The 14,882-nt window shown below is 38.3% G+C and overlaps 1 protein-coding gene across 1 annotated transcript in view; it reads right to left on the bottom strand.

Moving 5' to 3' along the window:
• Positions 1 to 14,882, bottom strand: part of LOC113678483 (uncharacterized) — a 41,280-nt gene that overhangs the window by 8,385 nt on the left and 18,013 nt on the right. The window contains exons 9-22 of the mRNA XM_089208480.1: positions 12,820 to 12,885; positions 11,497 to 11,602; positions 10,983 to 11,070; positions 10,394 to 10,467; positions 9,603 to 9,653; positions 8,787 to 8,835; positions 8,348 to 8,443; positions 7,926 to 8,012; positions 7,451 to 7,616; positions 4,715 to 7,098; positions 4,300 to 4,345; positions 3,970 to 4,149; positions 3,469 to 3,687; positions 3,053 to 3,130 (exon numbers count right to left, since the gene is read on the bottom strand). Of these exons, the coding sequence (XP_089064606.1) occupies positions 3,053 to 3,130; positions 3,469 to 3,687; positions 3,970 to 4,149; positions 4,300 to 4,345; positions 4,715 to 7,098; positions 7,451 to 7,616; positions 7,926 to 8,012; positions 8,348 to 8,443; positions 8,787 to 8,835; positions 9,603 to 9,653; positions 10,394 to 10,467; positions 10,983 to 11,070; positions 11,497 to 11,602; positions 12,820 to 12,885 (3,690 nt within the window). The remainder of the gene's footprint in view (positions 1 to 3,052; positions 3,131 to 3,468; positions 3,688 to 3,969; positions 4,150 to 4,299; positions 4,346 to 4,714; positions 7,099 to 7,450; positions 7,617 to 7,925; positions 8,013 to 8,347; positions 8,444 to 8,786; positions 8,836 to 9,602; positions 9,654 to 10,393; positions 10,468 to 10,982; positions 11,071 to 11,496; positions 11,603 to 12,819; positions 12,886 to 14,882) is intronic.

Here is a 14,882-nt window from a genome sequence, read left to right as displayed (position 1 = left end):
CTGACGGAGTTTTAAAATAAAAAAGAGCTGTCTAAAACTCCTGCTGATAACCTCAACACATTGCTAAAACATGTTTTTTAACGGAAGGAATATGATCGAGCAGGAAAGGAAATACAAATGATGATATTACTAGCAGGTGCAATAGCGATGTTCTAGAGTCTCAGCGCATGAATTTTGAGAAAAACGAGAGCAAACAAGTCGCCGTAATACAGTTAAGATATCAAACCTTATCTATCTTGAACTCTTTGATGGCCGTTTACATCCACAATCGCATACAAAACTCCGTTTACAAATCTGATTCTGAGGATCCAAAATGGCGGTCTGAAAATAAGGCCTGGATACTAATTTGCCATGGCTTGAACCATTCCTTATCTTTCAGAGAAGACAAGGCATTCATTGTTCCTAAAGCAACCATAACTACTAAAGCTCACTACTTTAAACCACACCAGACAGAGATCAAGGATATTTAAGGCGATATATAGCCTTCATAGAACGTTTTGTTGAAAAAAATATTGAATATTTTAAACTTTGAAATAACACTGCAGTCTACTGATATTCATAAAATCTGAATTTATATAAGAAAAATATTCATTAAAATTATATTCTTGTGATATTACTTTTTTACATCTTTTTCATACCACTTTTTCAAAGATTTGACCCGTTTTGAGGGTGCTTTTATTCCAGCCTCGTTTCCATGTAAACAGTGACGGAAGAGAGACCAGCACTAACATTGTCGATTTTCTGGAGTTCTACGCTTCCAAATGTTTTTTTTTAAATGTAATTCGAAAGTACACGACTTCTTTGCATCCTCATATGATGAAAAGCCTGAATAAGTCCTTTACCCTAGTCTCAGCAGGATTTGAAATATGTCAGGATCGACAAAAGAGGCTGCTTTTTGACGAAAAAATAGTCATGTGATAATCACGTGACATGCTGTCGTACCATGTGAACACTCATATTGTAGGTAGGTGCATGCTCATCACTTTTCCAGAAAGGTTTGGGGCACTTTAGCGGAAGAAGATGAAATTTGAGGTCAATTTCTGTTTGAGCCTCGTCTCTATGCTAAGTGCCATGTCATGGTATAAAGCCCCATTTATCTCGTCAGGGGTACCACAATTCGGGACTACATAGTATCTTATCTTAAAGAGCAGGTATTGGTCTATCAGAATCAGCTGTCAAACCTTTTCTGTCGGGTGGGTTGAACGAAACCATTTTTTGTTGGGTCTGGCTCCTTGACTAGTAGGCCGAGGGCAGCATTTTCAAGACCGAGGTCACAGTTTTTCACCATACGGACCGACCCTTAGCCGGTAAATAACATATTTATTGTTTTTTAAACTTGACGAAATTCTTTCCGAAAGAACCCGAATGATTTAGGGCAGTAAATACGGCAAGATCTTCCATAAACTGAACAATTTTTGAGTGAGTAAATGGTAGTTAAAATAGCGGTGATGCAAATTAAAGAGAGATGCCTCAGCGAAACATTTTCATTTCCGTAACGATAAAGATGATTTAAAAGGCTTCCAAACAAACTTTGAAACATTATTTTTACAAGTATCTGCCACAATCTGACACCTGTCAATTAGAGAGCGCGCAAGAAAAAAAAAAGCGAAGGAACATTTGAAAAACATCAGCAGAACTAGTTTGGCAAGGGCTGTCACGACAATGTCTTCTTCAAAATCAGTCAGTGATCTAACGGAAAGTATTATTCACTCTCATCGACCATTCATTCATGTACGAAGATTTACCTCTGTTCATTAAGTAAACGGCGAGGAAAGTAATTGTGAGTAAATTCAATTTTTTTTTATTTTGAAGTTGTGAGAGTTTGCTCGTTTGTTTGCTGTAATGGCGTGTGTGACTCTGGTATTTTCTTCACAAAAATAAATTCGAACGGCACACTCCAACGAGACATAAGGGAATTTAATGCGGCCTTTACTCAAAAAATTCCTTCAATTTCTTTTGTGCAATTTACGGTACAAATGTCTAAATTGAACGGAATTGGAAAGACTCACCGGGAGCGTATATTTGTTGTAGAACTTAAATTAAAACTTCGCTCGCTCTTTCACTACGAACAAATTGCTCGAGAAAATTCAGATATTAAATGAATTAAAGTTCCATCGTTCAGTTTAACTGTAACCAAATACCTCACGTTTCAACTTTCTGGGTACTTTTTGTGAACGATTAAAATTAATTGCAGACAGTTTTTAGGCCGCTTGTCAACCAACGTAATGACACTATTGTTTATTCAAATTCATTCTGAAACCAAAATTTTTCTGTCAACCAAAGTGATTTGATAGAGAGAAAAGAGAGGATTCATAAGTTATTTATCGGCTTGAGGTAGTGACCGACGTGTTTGCTTAAAAATACTGCCCAGCTGGAAAACGAGGTATATTTATGAAAAATGACAACGAAAGTTGGGATGTACTCGGCGACTCACGAAAGCGTTACCGTGGCCCGTGGGCAGAGATAGGAAAATACTGACCGGGTAAAGAACCAATCAGATTGCAGGATTCGTTACCGTGCCCTCTAAAAAAACAATAAAATAGAATATTTTTTCAACCATATGTGACCCTCCACGCGAAAACGTGTACTGATTCAGGCGAACCCACGGGCATGGTAAAATGGCTCCCTAAACAATAGGCAATGAGTGAAAAGATACGGCGGCTTCAGAGCGGCGTGTCTGATGGCACAACTTATCAAAGGTTTTTCCTTTGTAGAAAGAGCACGACAAAAATAAAGGTACCTGTCAACGAGAACAATACGCAACTTAAGTTAGCGAAAAGGTACGACAGCGAGTGAAATGTCAGGCAGTAAAAGTGAGCAAAATGACTCTCCAACTGTGTCCGCCTATGAATAGCTATGGTAAAAAGCCTTTGAAGATGGGTGGAAACCTGCTCAAAATTTTCAGTGAAGTCTATTATAAAAAGTATTGTTAACTTGGATTTGTATTTTAGAACTGACGTTCCAAACAAAGAATGGACATGCATTAAAATATAGTTGTACTTGCAGGAAATTTTCATCCAAAACTATCTGTGAGATACATAGCAAAGCTTACCAGCTAAGCGGATTGAAAGATCTCTTGCTTTAGTGATTGGCATGTGTTGAACAGGAAGGTTTTCTGGCAAAAAAGGACCTAATAATGGAAAAAGAAACCTTTAGTTAATGTATGAAGATGAATAGCTAAAAATCATCAGAAACACACATGAAAAATTGTTTTTAGCGTAAACAAACACGTTGAACCCATTACTAGTCAGTCTTTCTTCGGGACACGGCTAATAAGTCTGCTAACGCTTAATGAAGAGAGTTAGAAAATGTAGTTCGTTGGGTCAAACATCTGTTTCGTAGGTGGTTGTCAAATAAGAAAATTCTAGGAGTTTATGTTGTCTTCGTGATTTTGATTTGATTTCTGCAGCATTCTCACGTATCCCATAACTTCATGGCAAGATAGGTTTCGCAATATAAGTAACTAACCAGTGGTTCCAGCCGGTGTAATCTTTCTTAAATGATTGAAGACATCAAGCCTCTTTAAATCTTTTGCTTTGTGTGCCAGACTGCGGATTATTTTCTTGGTGTCATCGTCTAGCCCCTCACGAACGTCTATGTTTAGTTGACGAACAATCTCTTTGGCATCGCACGACGCTGACAGAAGGGATTGTTCAACATTATCAGGTAGGCAAATTTCGGTGGTTGCTTAGAAAAAACAAAAGGAAAAGATCAGTCATAAATCAATGATATTTCAAATAAATGTTTTCACAGCATAAGTTCTTCAGAAGTTATTGAAGACTGTTTCGGAGATTTTCAGCACATTAGTAATTACAAATATCCCAACACGATACCAGCAAAGTTACACGAATATAACCTGGAACCTTTCCATATCATTTATTCTTATTATGTTTGGATAAAATAGCGAATATTTTTAGCTCTTATATTTATATAAAAAAATCCCAAAGGGGAAGTATGAGATACACTCACCAGTAGTTTTACCCAGATTAGGCAACATTTCACCACTTTTGGAATCAAGGTCCGGGGTATCAGGACAGGCTCCCTCCAGCTGCAGACTCCCCTTTAGTTGTGGCGAAATAGTTTGGTCGTCTCGCTGTTGTGTTAAATGGATTCGCAGAACCTCGTCAGCAGAAAAGGTTTTTTCATCGTCTTAAAACAAATAAAAGATGACAATTTCTCAGCCATGTACTATTTGTCTCTTCAGGTCTGTCAAATGAAATGTATTTTCCACCAAAATGAATTTTTTTCCCTTTCTGTTATCTATTGAGAACCATCAAAAAACTTATACAGTAATGTTACCTTCAACTGACGCTAAGTTTCCGCCATCACATTTATCAACTTTCAGCTGTTATAAAGAAAGAAGGAGAATTAAACAACATCATGGAAATGCAACATTTCTGAACTGTTGTACGTTTAATGAGGAACATTTTGCTTGATATTCATTACAAGAGTTACCTTAGGCAAGTGTGATAGGATGATTACTTGGCTTATTTTAAGGAAACAAAGAATATTTCAGATCTCTTAACCGTTACAACTTAAACAAAACACAAGTGCCTTTATCATCTCTATGGACCCGACTTCTGCCATTTCAGTAAGTGTTCGTGGTCTCATCTCATCTTTTGATGACAAATACAACCTCTACAAGTTTTCTGTTAATCTTTACAAAAAAGAATTCACCTCCCAAAACGGTCACGCGTTATATACAATTATTTACCTGATTTCTCATAGGAGAAAACCAAGGCTCGAAGCGTTTCACCAACACTCTGTTCATCTTAGCAACTGCAGATCTGGTGCAACCTATGATCTTCTTTTCGCTGCACAACTCTGACTCGGGCCAGAAGTGCAAGCATTCTTCTTGCTTGCAGTCTTTTGTACGATGTGTGCGGCAGTAGCTGACGGCACCTCCTTGACAACAAACAGGGCACAAGAAATTCACTTCGTATTTCATATTCTGTAGCCAACAGAATTCCCTTCGCATTGACTCAAGCATCAATTCGAGTTGCCTCAGTACTGCACGAGCAAAGGGGTCATGGTTACTATTTACAGGCGAACTACTCGCAGACTTAGAACGTTGGGCCACCTCTTCACCGCCATTGCCTCTATGAACAACGACTTCAATTGATGACATATGGCACAGAAGGATTACGGAGCAATTTACTTCTTCAGAACGGTAAATTCTGACAAAATTGTGGTATAGCTGAGGGTGCTCTGGGCTGGCACATTCTTGTTTGCACCACTGTAAAAACTGCAGCACTAATCGGGGAAACAGGCCAGGTGGAACTTGTCCAGTCTCAAATTTAAGAAAAAGAGAAGGAATTTTTGCAGATGTAATCAGCTCCATTATTTCTTCTGGTGGGTGTGACATTAACATGGAAGGCACTAGGTACTGCTTACCACGTGAGTCATCCGAAGAAGGCCAAGAGACAAGTAAACTGAACTTCTCCATGATAGCAATGAGACTTTGGCAAGTATCCTCTTCGCGATATAAAGGACCCCAAACATATTCTAAAAGAGGCTCCTCCAAGACTCCTTCTTTTTCAAGCCTAAGCCAGCGCTTTTCGAATTGTTTCTCCTTGACCTCATATGGCCGAATGGTAATAACCTCCTTAAAAACATTGATCAACCACTGAGTGTCCAAGACTACCATTTTACTCAGCTCTGGAGTGTCATCAAAGTGTATTAAAACTCTTTGATCATGCAAAAAATTTAGTAAAGTTCTAAATTCTTCTTTGTCAGAAACGTCACACACCTCCCGAGCAACTTCTTTTGTCTCTTCAAGGGAAATCCACTTGTTACCCTCATCTTTCTTGGCTTGCATTTCTTTTTCAAATTTGAGCCACTTGATTGGCACTGCTTCTTTCATGTGGGGTAGCTCCTTGGCGACGGTACGTATTTCCTGGCGCAAGCGCAAGACTTCTGGACATTCCAGTTCATGGCCAGACTTGGTATTATCGACAATAAAGACATCATGTAGGTGCGTCTTGTAGGGTTTGGTCTGTAGGTGGCCAAATACCACCCTTCCCTGCTCACGAGGATCTCCTCCATCACAAGGTTTGTCAGCGTGAGTGCACACTAAAAATACCGGTGGAAGTTCAGGCAACAAGTCAGATTTCGTCTTTTTAGAATGACTTTCGTCCTGAATGGCGAGAGACGCAACAGATGACATCCAAAAATCAAGATAATCGGCATTCGTTTTCAATCGATAGCTGTCCTGTAATTTCGTGAACATTCCTTGTTTCATAACTGATTTGGCTTTATCGTGCAGGGGCCGGCTGAGGTCATTCACCAAAAGGTATATTGCTCTCGACGTAAGGAAGAGTGGGTGTGTAGTATAGTAAACTGTCTGTCCGCCAAAATCCCACAAAACGGAGTATATATCCTCTTCGCGTTCTAAGTCCTTACCTTCGCGCAAGAAAACCTCAACTAAACTTGCAACATCATCTGGCACAGTTTGGATATCGCCAGCAGGGCTTTGATCGTTGATTGTTTGATCTTGTGACATAGAGATGGAATCCGAACCCACAAGTAAATCCTCATACTCAGAGTTGGAAACACAGTCATGGCTGGATGTATTAGATGCTACTGAAGCTGCGGGTATGGGATAAAGGTCCTCTTCAGACTGTGAACAACTATCTAACATTTTCTCATCTCGTGCACATGATGTTGAAACGATATCTTCGCTCACACTTATCTCGACTGATTCCACCGGCACAAGGTGTTCTGTCTGATCTGATTCTAGACTCTCTTCTTTGGGAGCACTTTTTTCCTCATTCAAACTTTGGACGATCAAGCGCGCTGCATAATGCTCATAAGAACATGCCCTTTCAACATTTCGTTGTTCGTCTTTCTCTCCTGGTTTCCAAATCTCAGTTGACACTTTGAAATGAGAAGGATCAACGTCTATGCCTACGGTGCTATCTTCCTCTGGGTTGAATCGCTCTCCTTTGAGAGATTTCACTAAGCTGGTTTTTCCGGAGCGGTCCTGTCCAATTAACATGATTGGCACGCGTTTGATACATGTCCTCCCCTCTGATAGGGCCTTTTTGTAGGCCGTTAAAGCCAAACGTCCACGTGCACGAATCTCTTGAGGCACCTCGTCTATTTCTATGAATAAGACGATAGCCCCATCTTATTCCAGTTACAACGTTACCTTAATTCGGTAAAACACTAGCAAATGCCCGTAAATTCTTACAATAACAAAAGTCAATCGATCAAATGTATTGGCAACGAAGTTATAAAGAACTTCGTGAACCACAAAGCAGCGAGTGGAGAACAAAACATCAAACTTGACACGACATCTGAAGAAAGCGATGATGAAATGATAAATACGCTCAATAAATCTCAAAAAAGTGACTTATTACAGACCAACTGCTAAACAAAAATTTTAAAAAAATAATCTTTAACGCTTATTCGAAAAGTTTTTTCAGTTATAATACATGAGAATACTAACCGTAATAAAAATCACCCAATAATTTACAAATCTCTTTGAAATTTGGACGTTCCTTTGGATCAATATCCCAGCAGTTGCTCATCATACCATAGATGACGGTATTACATCCTTTAGGACATTCCATTCGATATCCTCTTTCGATCTCGTCGACTAAATGATCTGCGGACTTAAACCAGATCCCAATTAGAAGCAACCATGGTGAAATACTTTCATTCCAATTTTTACTTTCCAAATAAATCCAGAGTAAAAAAATACAACAGTAAACCTCTCATTTGTCTATTTCTTTGAACTGTTTGGACTTTGAGCTTCTAACTTTGAACTTACAAGAATGGCTTAGCTTTTCTTTCTTGTTTCGTCATATTGGGGTTTTATAAAGTCAATTGAAATGCAAATGAGAATAAACTGCACGATTCGAAATCAAAAGTTTTAACGTTACCAGCTACGTAATCTGAAATTAATCAAACTCAACACTAACCAGGTCGGAATACGGATTTTCACCAAACGAAAAAAGCACCCATAATAAGACGCCATAACTCCATACATCGGACTGGGAGGAAAATATCTGTAGATAAAACCAAACCAACAAATCTGGACCAATTATTCGCTGAAACCTGGTTAACAGTTATGATGTGCGCGCTTTGTATATATAAGTTCCTCGAAAGGATAATTGTTACGTGTGACCTAAAGTCCGGTGGTAAACATATTTTGAATTTTTTCTCCTCGACAGACGAAAAAAAATCATATATACCAAAGAGTTTCAATTAATGCAAATAAAAATGAAATATGAAAAAAAATAACAACAAAAAGAAGAACAAAATTATTGATTAAGAACATTTGTATCTTTGGATATTCTTTAAATTGTACTACTTGTGCAATTCATCGTAAAGTACGCCGTACCCCCCATCTGATTGCCTCTGGAGCTGTCCACTTGTCAGAAGTAGTTTTCCGCTCAGAGCTTAAAGATGGTACCTGTGCGAGTCCAAACTCTGACACCTAACAAAGAGATAAAGACGACAAAACCCTGATGGCATCCGTGCACATGCAGGAATTCTTGAAAAGTGACACTCGGCTTCGCAAATTTTTAAAAGGCATCGTCTGAGTTAGTCAGTTTGAAGCTGTTAGATTACAGAAAGCAAATAAACCATAGTTCTTAAAGCCTCTGTGGGCAAATGACAACTTCTGCGATCCGACGTTTAAAAGTAAGTTGTGGAGTCTGAATAATGTTTCACTCACTTAACCTTATCACAGAATAGATGGCTGTTGTGGAAGTCAAGCTACTTCCTCATCTTATATAACAGTATAGCTCCACGTTAGCTATACTCACGAAGAACCTTACTTTTGCTGTTCCATCTTCATCGATCAGAATATTCCTCGCCATTAACGCCCTGGAGTGAAAATATATAAATATGAAAAGAGGTGATAGTTAGGATAAAAAGAGCCGCAAATATTGAGAGCATATCCCAGTTCATTTCACTCTGAGCAAAAAAAAATACCCTTTTTTACCTCAGAATTTTTATCAATAGCTCTGAAGGTTATATTACTAGTGATACGATTCGTAATGTTTCTAAGCACTTTCTCTTCTCGAAGATATCGTTTGCGTATCGCACCATTTCTACTTTAAGTTTCTTAAATGATCAATTTAAAGACAGCATAGTGTTCGTTAGGAGAGTTTTGTTGAGGGTGCAATAAATCAAAAACATTTGGTGTTGAAGGCCACTTGTGATGTTTTGATAGGTTTTCAAAACATCACTTATGCTCATAAATCCCGAAATGCACTCGGTTCGTTTGATTCCGTGCTGCGGTGCGTCTTTTCAGTAATGGATCACAGATGAGGTCAAAATGTGGCAAGAACAACAAGGTGGCACACAGGCGCCGCTGAGTTGGTCGCTAATGTTTTTATCACATTTTGACGTCTTCTGTGATCTATTACTGTACAGACCCACGATACCAAGGAAAAATGCTGCTAGTGGTGACGTCATCTATACGTCTATCCCCCAATAGATCACAAGTGAGAACCGATCAAAATACGCGTACGATTCAATCGTGTCTCTTATGAATCTTTCAACTAAAAATCCAAGCTCCCCAAAATTTGTCATCATGTGTCGTTATTTTATGCCTCAGTGTTCCACTTGTTGGTTACAAGAAATTTTACCTGTGAACCACATCTTTGGATTGTAAATACCTCATACCATCGGCTACATCCCTGTGGAACAGAATGTTTTTTCCAATTTAATTCTGATGCAGAAAAGCTAAGTAAGAAATCATTTTAATTGAAACTTATCATTGGACCACTTTCACGTGTAACGTTTTCGCCGTTTAACACTCACTCCCATGAGTGACCAAGAGAGAATTTCTCCATACATTTTCAATCCAATATTTAGCAGGAAAGTGATGAGAATAGAGAAAAATAGCGATTAGGGGATTTTTAGTCGATCCAATGCCTAATTCTCCAAACTAATATCATAAGAATTGCATGGCAAATAGTAAGGAGAATTACTGATGAGATCTTGGGGGTGAAAGGGTTAATGCATACAGAATAAAGGTAGCTTAGTGGTCTCTCTTGTTCTTCAATTTTGAGTTGTCATGAATCATTTCCCCAAAACAGATTTTGTTCGCTTGCTTTTTTTTGTTTCAAGCAAGCTTTCAGAGCAAGACATACAGAGGAAGCTTAATATCTTTATCTCTGATAAGGAGTAAACAGCTGCATTGTTCACCGCAAAGAAAAAATCAGAAAAGCAAAACAAAAAACAAACGAAAATAACGCTATTAGTACGGTTGCAGACACACCAGCCCTTGATTTGATCCTTCACACAGGAAAATACGCCTTTTAATCAAATTACTTGCTCGTGACATTTGGAATAACCATGGATAGTAAAGATAAAAAAAAAGGAAAAAATTTAATCAAGCCTCTCAATAAATGTTTAGTGAGGTCAATTTCCTTACACAGCAAGTCTCACGAGATCACCTTCTGGGATGGTACCCGAGCCTGTTTTCGACAAGAATTCCAATAAATTTCCCTAGAAAAAAGATGGAAAATATTTACCATAATTTGAAAGGGAATACTAATCCAAAAATGATAAGTAATATAATCAAATGAAATAGACCTCAATTAACTGACTGGAAAGCCGACTCTGTACGGCTTTTGGCCCAATAGCACATTTCATCCTTTCACAAACATCGTAGTGGACCTCTCTTTATCATTATACAGTCAAGTACCATCAAACTTTCCACTCTCCAAACACGCAGATTAATCATTGACGGACGTCTATCTCCATGCATTGACACTTTTTTAGTTAAAGTCTCGCAACAGTTTTATCGATTTTCTTCAAGTTTAGAACTGACTCGAGGAAATATGGATCAATACATATTACATCAGTACAACTTTACAAAATTCGGTGCACACTTAAAAGACGTTAAATTCCCAAAGTCTTTTGATTTTTGACTGTTGTGGATATGTTGCTGAAAGTTCGATTGAAGTGACCTGCAACTTTTCGATCAAAAGCAAGTTTTCCCACGGTGCGGAAACGCTTACCTTGGCACAAAACTCGGTCACAAGGTATAAAGGGTTTTCGGCCAAAGACACTCCAAGTAATGTCACAATATTCCTATGTTGTAAACTCCTGCAAAACATAAAAGGCAAGTACAGCTGCCTGTCAGCCTGTCAATGTTTCTATTTCTAAACAAAAAGTTGAGGATTAGCTCGATAAACACCAAGTTATTTAGTCCTTTATCAAGAAAAAGTAACATGAGCAACTGTTCCTTCAAATCTTTCTTTTAAAAGACCTTGCGAACTATGACAATGTTTGAAATACAATCCGATCGCCTCCGTATATACAGCCAATGAATATACAAGAACTTACCTTTGATGCACTTCCTCACGTTAGTTACCATGACAATATTATTATATTCTCTTGTAATTACTTATTTACCTTCACAAATGGATGGGGTGACGGAAAAGAGTTCACAGGACAAGCCAGGTAAGAGATCAACGTGTTTGAAATAATGCACGTCAGCGCTACAACAGTACAATGTCACGCTTTACATACGTCATGATGGCAGCCTCTATTAAAAACGCCTGAACATCTTGATATCTCTCTGCTGAATATTTTTTCACAGCTACCTTCTGATCAAGGTATTCAGCTTGAAAAATATCTGAGGGATTAATGAATAATCGATCAATCCTAGTTTCCATATTAAGGTAAATTATATTTCCATGCACCTACAGCTAACTGCTCTAATTTTCTCCCCACTACTGATAAAATTACATGTTTATTTAACAAATGCTATTTCCCGCGAATGAGCTTGTGATAAAGACTAAAATGAATATCTCGTGGGCAAGAAATATAACAAGGCCTGGTTACTGTGGTAGGGTATCACGGGTGTAGGGATAAAAGTCCGTTTAGGATCGTTTAGGGCATGTCACTTGGTGATTATCTATAAGCCCCAGAATCCAATGAATTATGGGTCAATCTGCAATTTTTTTTTCGTTATTTAGTTTCGCAAATTTCACTCATTGGAAAAAACCATGATCTCTCAATGAATCGATTCATTCATATTCTTTCTTATCTTTTTGTCTGTTGGCCTATCTATCCATCTACATATTTGGTAATATCCTATGTAAGTGTTGTAGTATTGTCATTAGACCCTTTCCGTGTATAACTCCTAAACTGTTATTGTGTAATTAAAGTGACGGAAGTTGTGCTCTGACAAGAGAAAATTTTAGAGACCTGACCTTCCGGTAAGCAACAGTTGGGGGAATTAGGATATATTTGCACTAGGGTAGTGTTTCCTGAAACAAGGTACCAGTGTTTCATAAGAATCTTTTTAAGATTCAGGTTAGCAAGGTTGAAAGTCGTAAAGAACGGCAAAATCTTTTTAGATGTTTCCGGTTCGTTTTTTCAAAGCCGTGTTGCGTGATGAGAATTGTACTTCGGCTAAGATCTTTTCAACGAGGTCCTGAGGATAGCCTCATACTATAGGGCGAGTTACAAATTCTCTCTTTTTTAACTCAAAAGCTTCTTTAACTGCGTTTGTTCTCAGTAAGCGTAGCGCTTCTTCTTTTATAAAACCCCTCTTAACACGGACTCACTTCAGCGAGTATGCAGTACCTTTACTGTCGTCAATAGTGGCTAATGTTTCTTTAAATAATTGATATAAACAACAAACCGGTTTCGGAAACATACAGTGGATTTCTTTCTCAGTTACTTTGTAGGTGCTCGTGTGGATGCGAGCAAGCTGGTGACTTTTTACTCGCAGAGCTGGTCCTCACATAGCTCAGAAAGGACGCGCTTCTAAGCTTGAAGCTTAAGCAACATTATGTACCCTTACGGCAAATGTCAATCAAATCGAGAGTGATTATTTATACTTACCCCCGAAGTCTCCTCTTCTTATGCAATCCATGGAATAAAGGCAACTGCGGTCTATTTCCCACCCACCTGAAAATAAAGCAAATTTGGTACAGATTCTACTTTTCGGTTAACCTATGGCATTTTAAAACGCACCCAATGATCTCAAACTTCCCACTCATTAGAACTTGAGGTTACGTACCACTTACTAGCGTTAATGTATACTTCAACTTATAGCCCAACTGTGTAAAGTAAGAATAACCCGCGAATAGAGTACAAATATCACGCAATAATTGGACAGTTTTATATTTCGTACTGTAATAATTACCTGTTTAACTGATCAATTGACCATGCTACGCTTCTCTATCTATTTCGCTTTTCCTGCCTTGTAAGGGATGCGCATTAAATTAAGCAGTTGGATAATAAATAACTTACGAGACGTTTTCGAATGTAGTATCGCTGAGTACTTTTACCCGTTTTTTTGTATTTTGAATCGCCTGGCAGACTCGTCAAAATACGGCACAGCTAGAGAAAATCCACATATCTTATTGGACGCTTTATTGTGTAGCATAGTTGAGTACATGTAATTTTACGAGTTGTATCGCATTTTGACGAGCCCTTAGGGCGAGTCGAAATACAAACAACGAGTTAAAATAAATATATGTTATATTAAAGTTCACACGGCAACCAGGTGGACAATCAGACATAGTTTGATGCTACTCTGGTTTGCAGATTTAATGAATGTAACCAAAGAAGTTACAATAGACCTTTTTACAGTTCCCGGTGCCATATTGGATTAGTAACCGCGCATACACGATAACGAGGCTTGGGTTGACCGGCGGTTCTTTCATACAGCTGATCAGCTGACATTTCACGATCTAATGCACATTTCAATGCGATTTCTCCCTTCAAAATAGTTCTTTAACACAACAATATGAAAATTTCGTCATTAGATGACATCCAGAAACTCGAAGCAAAAGATCTCAGGGAGATTTTAAAATCTAATTTAAAATCGACGGGCTGAATTAGAGTCGACTTAGTGTTGCAAGTTTATGCTTTGCTGATGTGACACGTCCTTCCATCGAGTAGTGGAGAAAACCGAGAACTTCTTACAGATGTCCAGGACTTAGAACAAAACCAGAGCGACTTCAGATACGAAGTAACAATGGTAAGGATTTCAGCCCTTGAATGGGCGAGTAATCTCCGTAATTCACCTGAGATGAATTTCAATCAGCTTTACGATTACCCCGTTGTTTCACGAGAATATCGCCACATCGTGTTGAGAAGAACGCATTACAGGAAGTACCATAGAAGCTGTTCAGGATAGCTTAGAAAGCGAGGCAACGGCTGCAGCCCTCTAGGTAGAGGAGATTTGTTATTGCTGCTGTTGTTGATGTGGTACTTGTTGTTGTACCATTTTCTTCAGTTAAAGTTGTTCCCATTTTGTTCACCAAGATGTCTTTTAGTTTTCCATTTGTACATTTCATCTTATGGGGAAACTATACAATAGAGCCCGTAGAACCACTTGATTACAACCCTTGTTTCTATCAACTCGTGAGGAAAACTGTAACAGATGTCATAATATTTTCATACCCATCTGGTTCAGGACAACTTATGCTCGTGATACATTGAAAACCATTTCAGTTCTCGACTCATGGTAATTAATTAGGTGGCAAGACACCATTGAAAGAATTAGACCAAAATATTGGACAATTTAAAAACTCACAGAAGTGACTGATTCATGTAACTTTTCCAAACACTATCCAGCAAACAGATAATGTTAATACTGAAACTTATCAGGCAGAAGTTATCTTGATCTTACATCAAATTCTCATAACTTATTTACAAGTAAATGTGTAGCAACTAGAAGGGAGAATTGACAATCAGATCTTGGGTATTTAAGGGTTAAAGGAAGAGAACAGAAATGCTTCCTCTCAGCTACTGATCTCAACAATGCTAGTCCTTTACACACATTTAAGATTCCATCGGTGATAAACATTCAGTGAATTGATATTCCCATTCTTAGCACTCAAAGGCCTTCTGACTCAAAGTTTGCTATACTAGTTCTTATTGCATTGTGTTAACCA

The sequence above is a fragment of the Pocillopora damicornis genome, chromosome 6, assembly GCF_964200805.1.
Source record: "Pocillopora damicornis chromosome 6, jaPocDami1.2, whole genome shotgun sequence".
NCBI lineage: Eukaryota > Metazoa > Cnidaria > Anthozoa > Scleractinia > Pocilloporidae > Pocillopora > Pocillopora damicornis.
The sequence above is the reverse complement of the archived record's forward strand: the minus strand, read 5'-3'. Positions and strand labels throughout refer to the sequence as shown.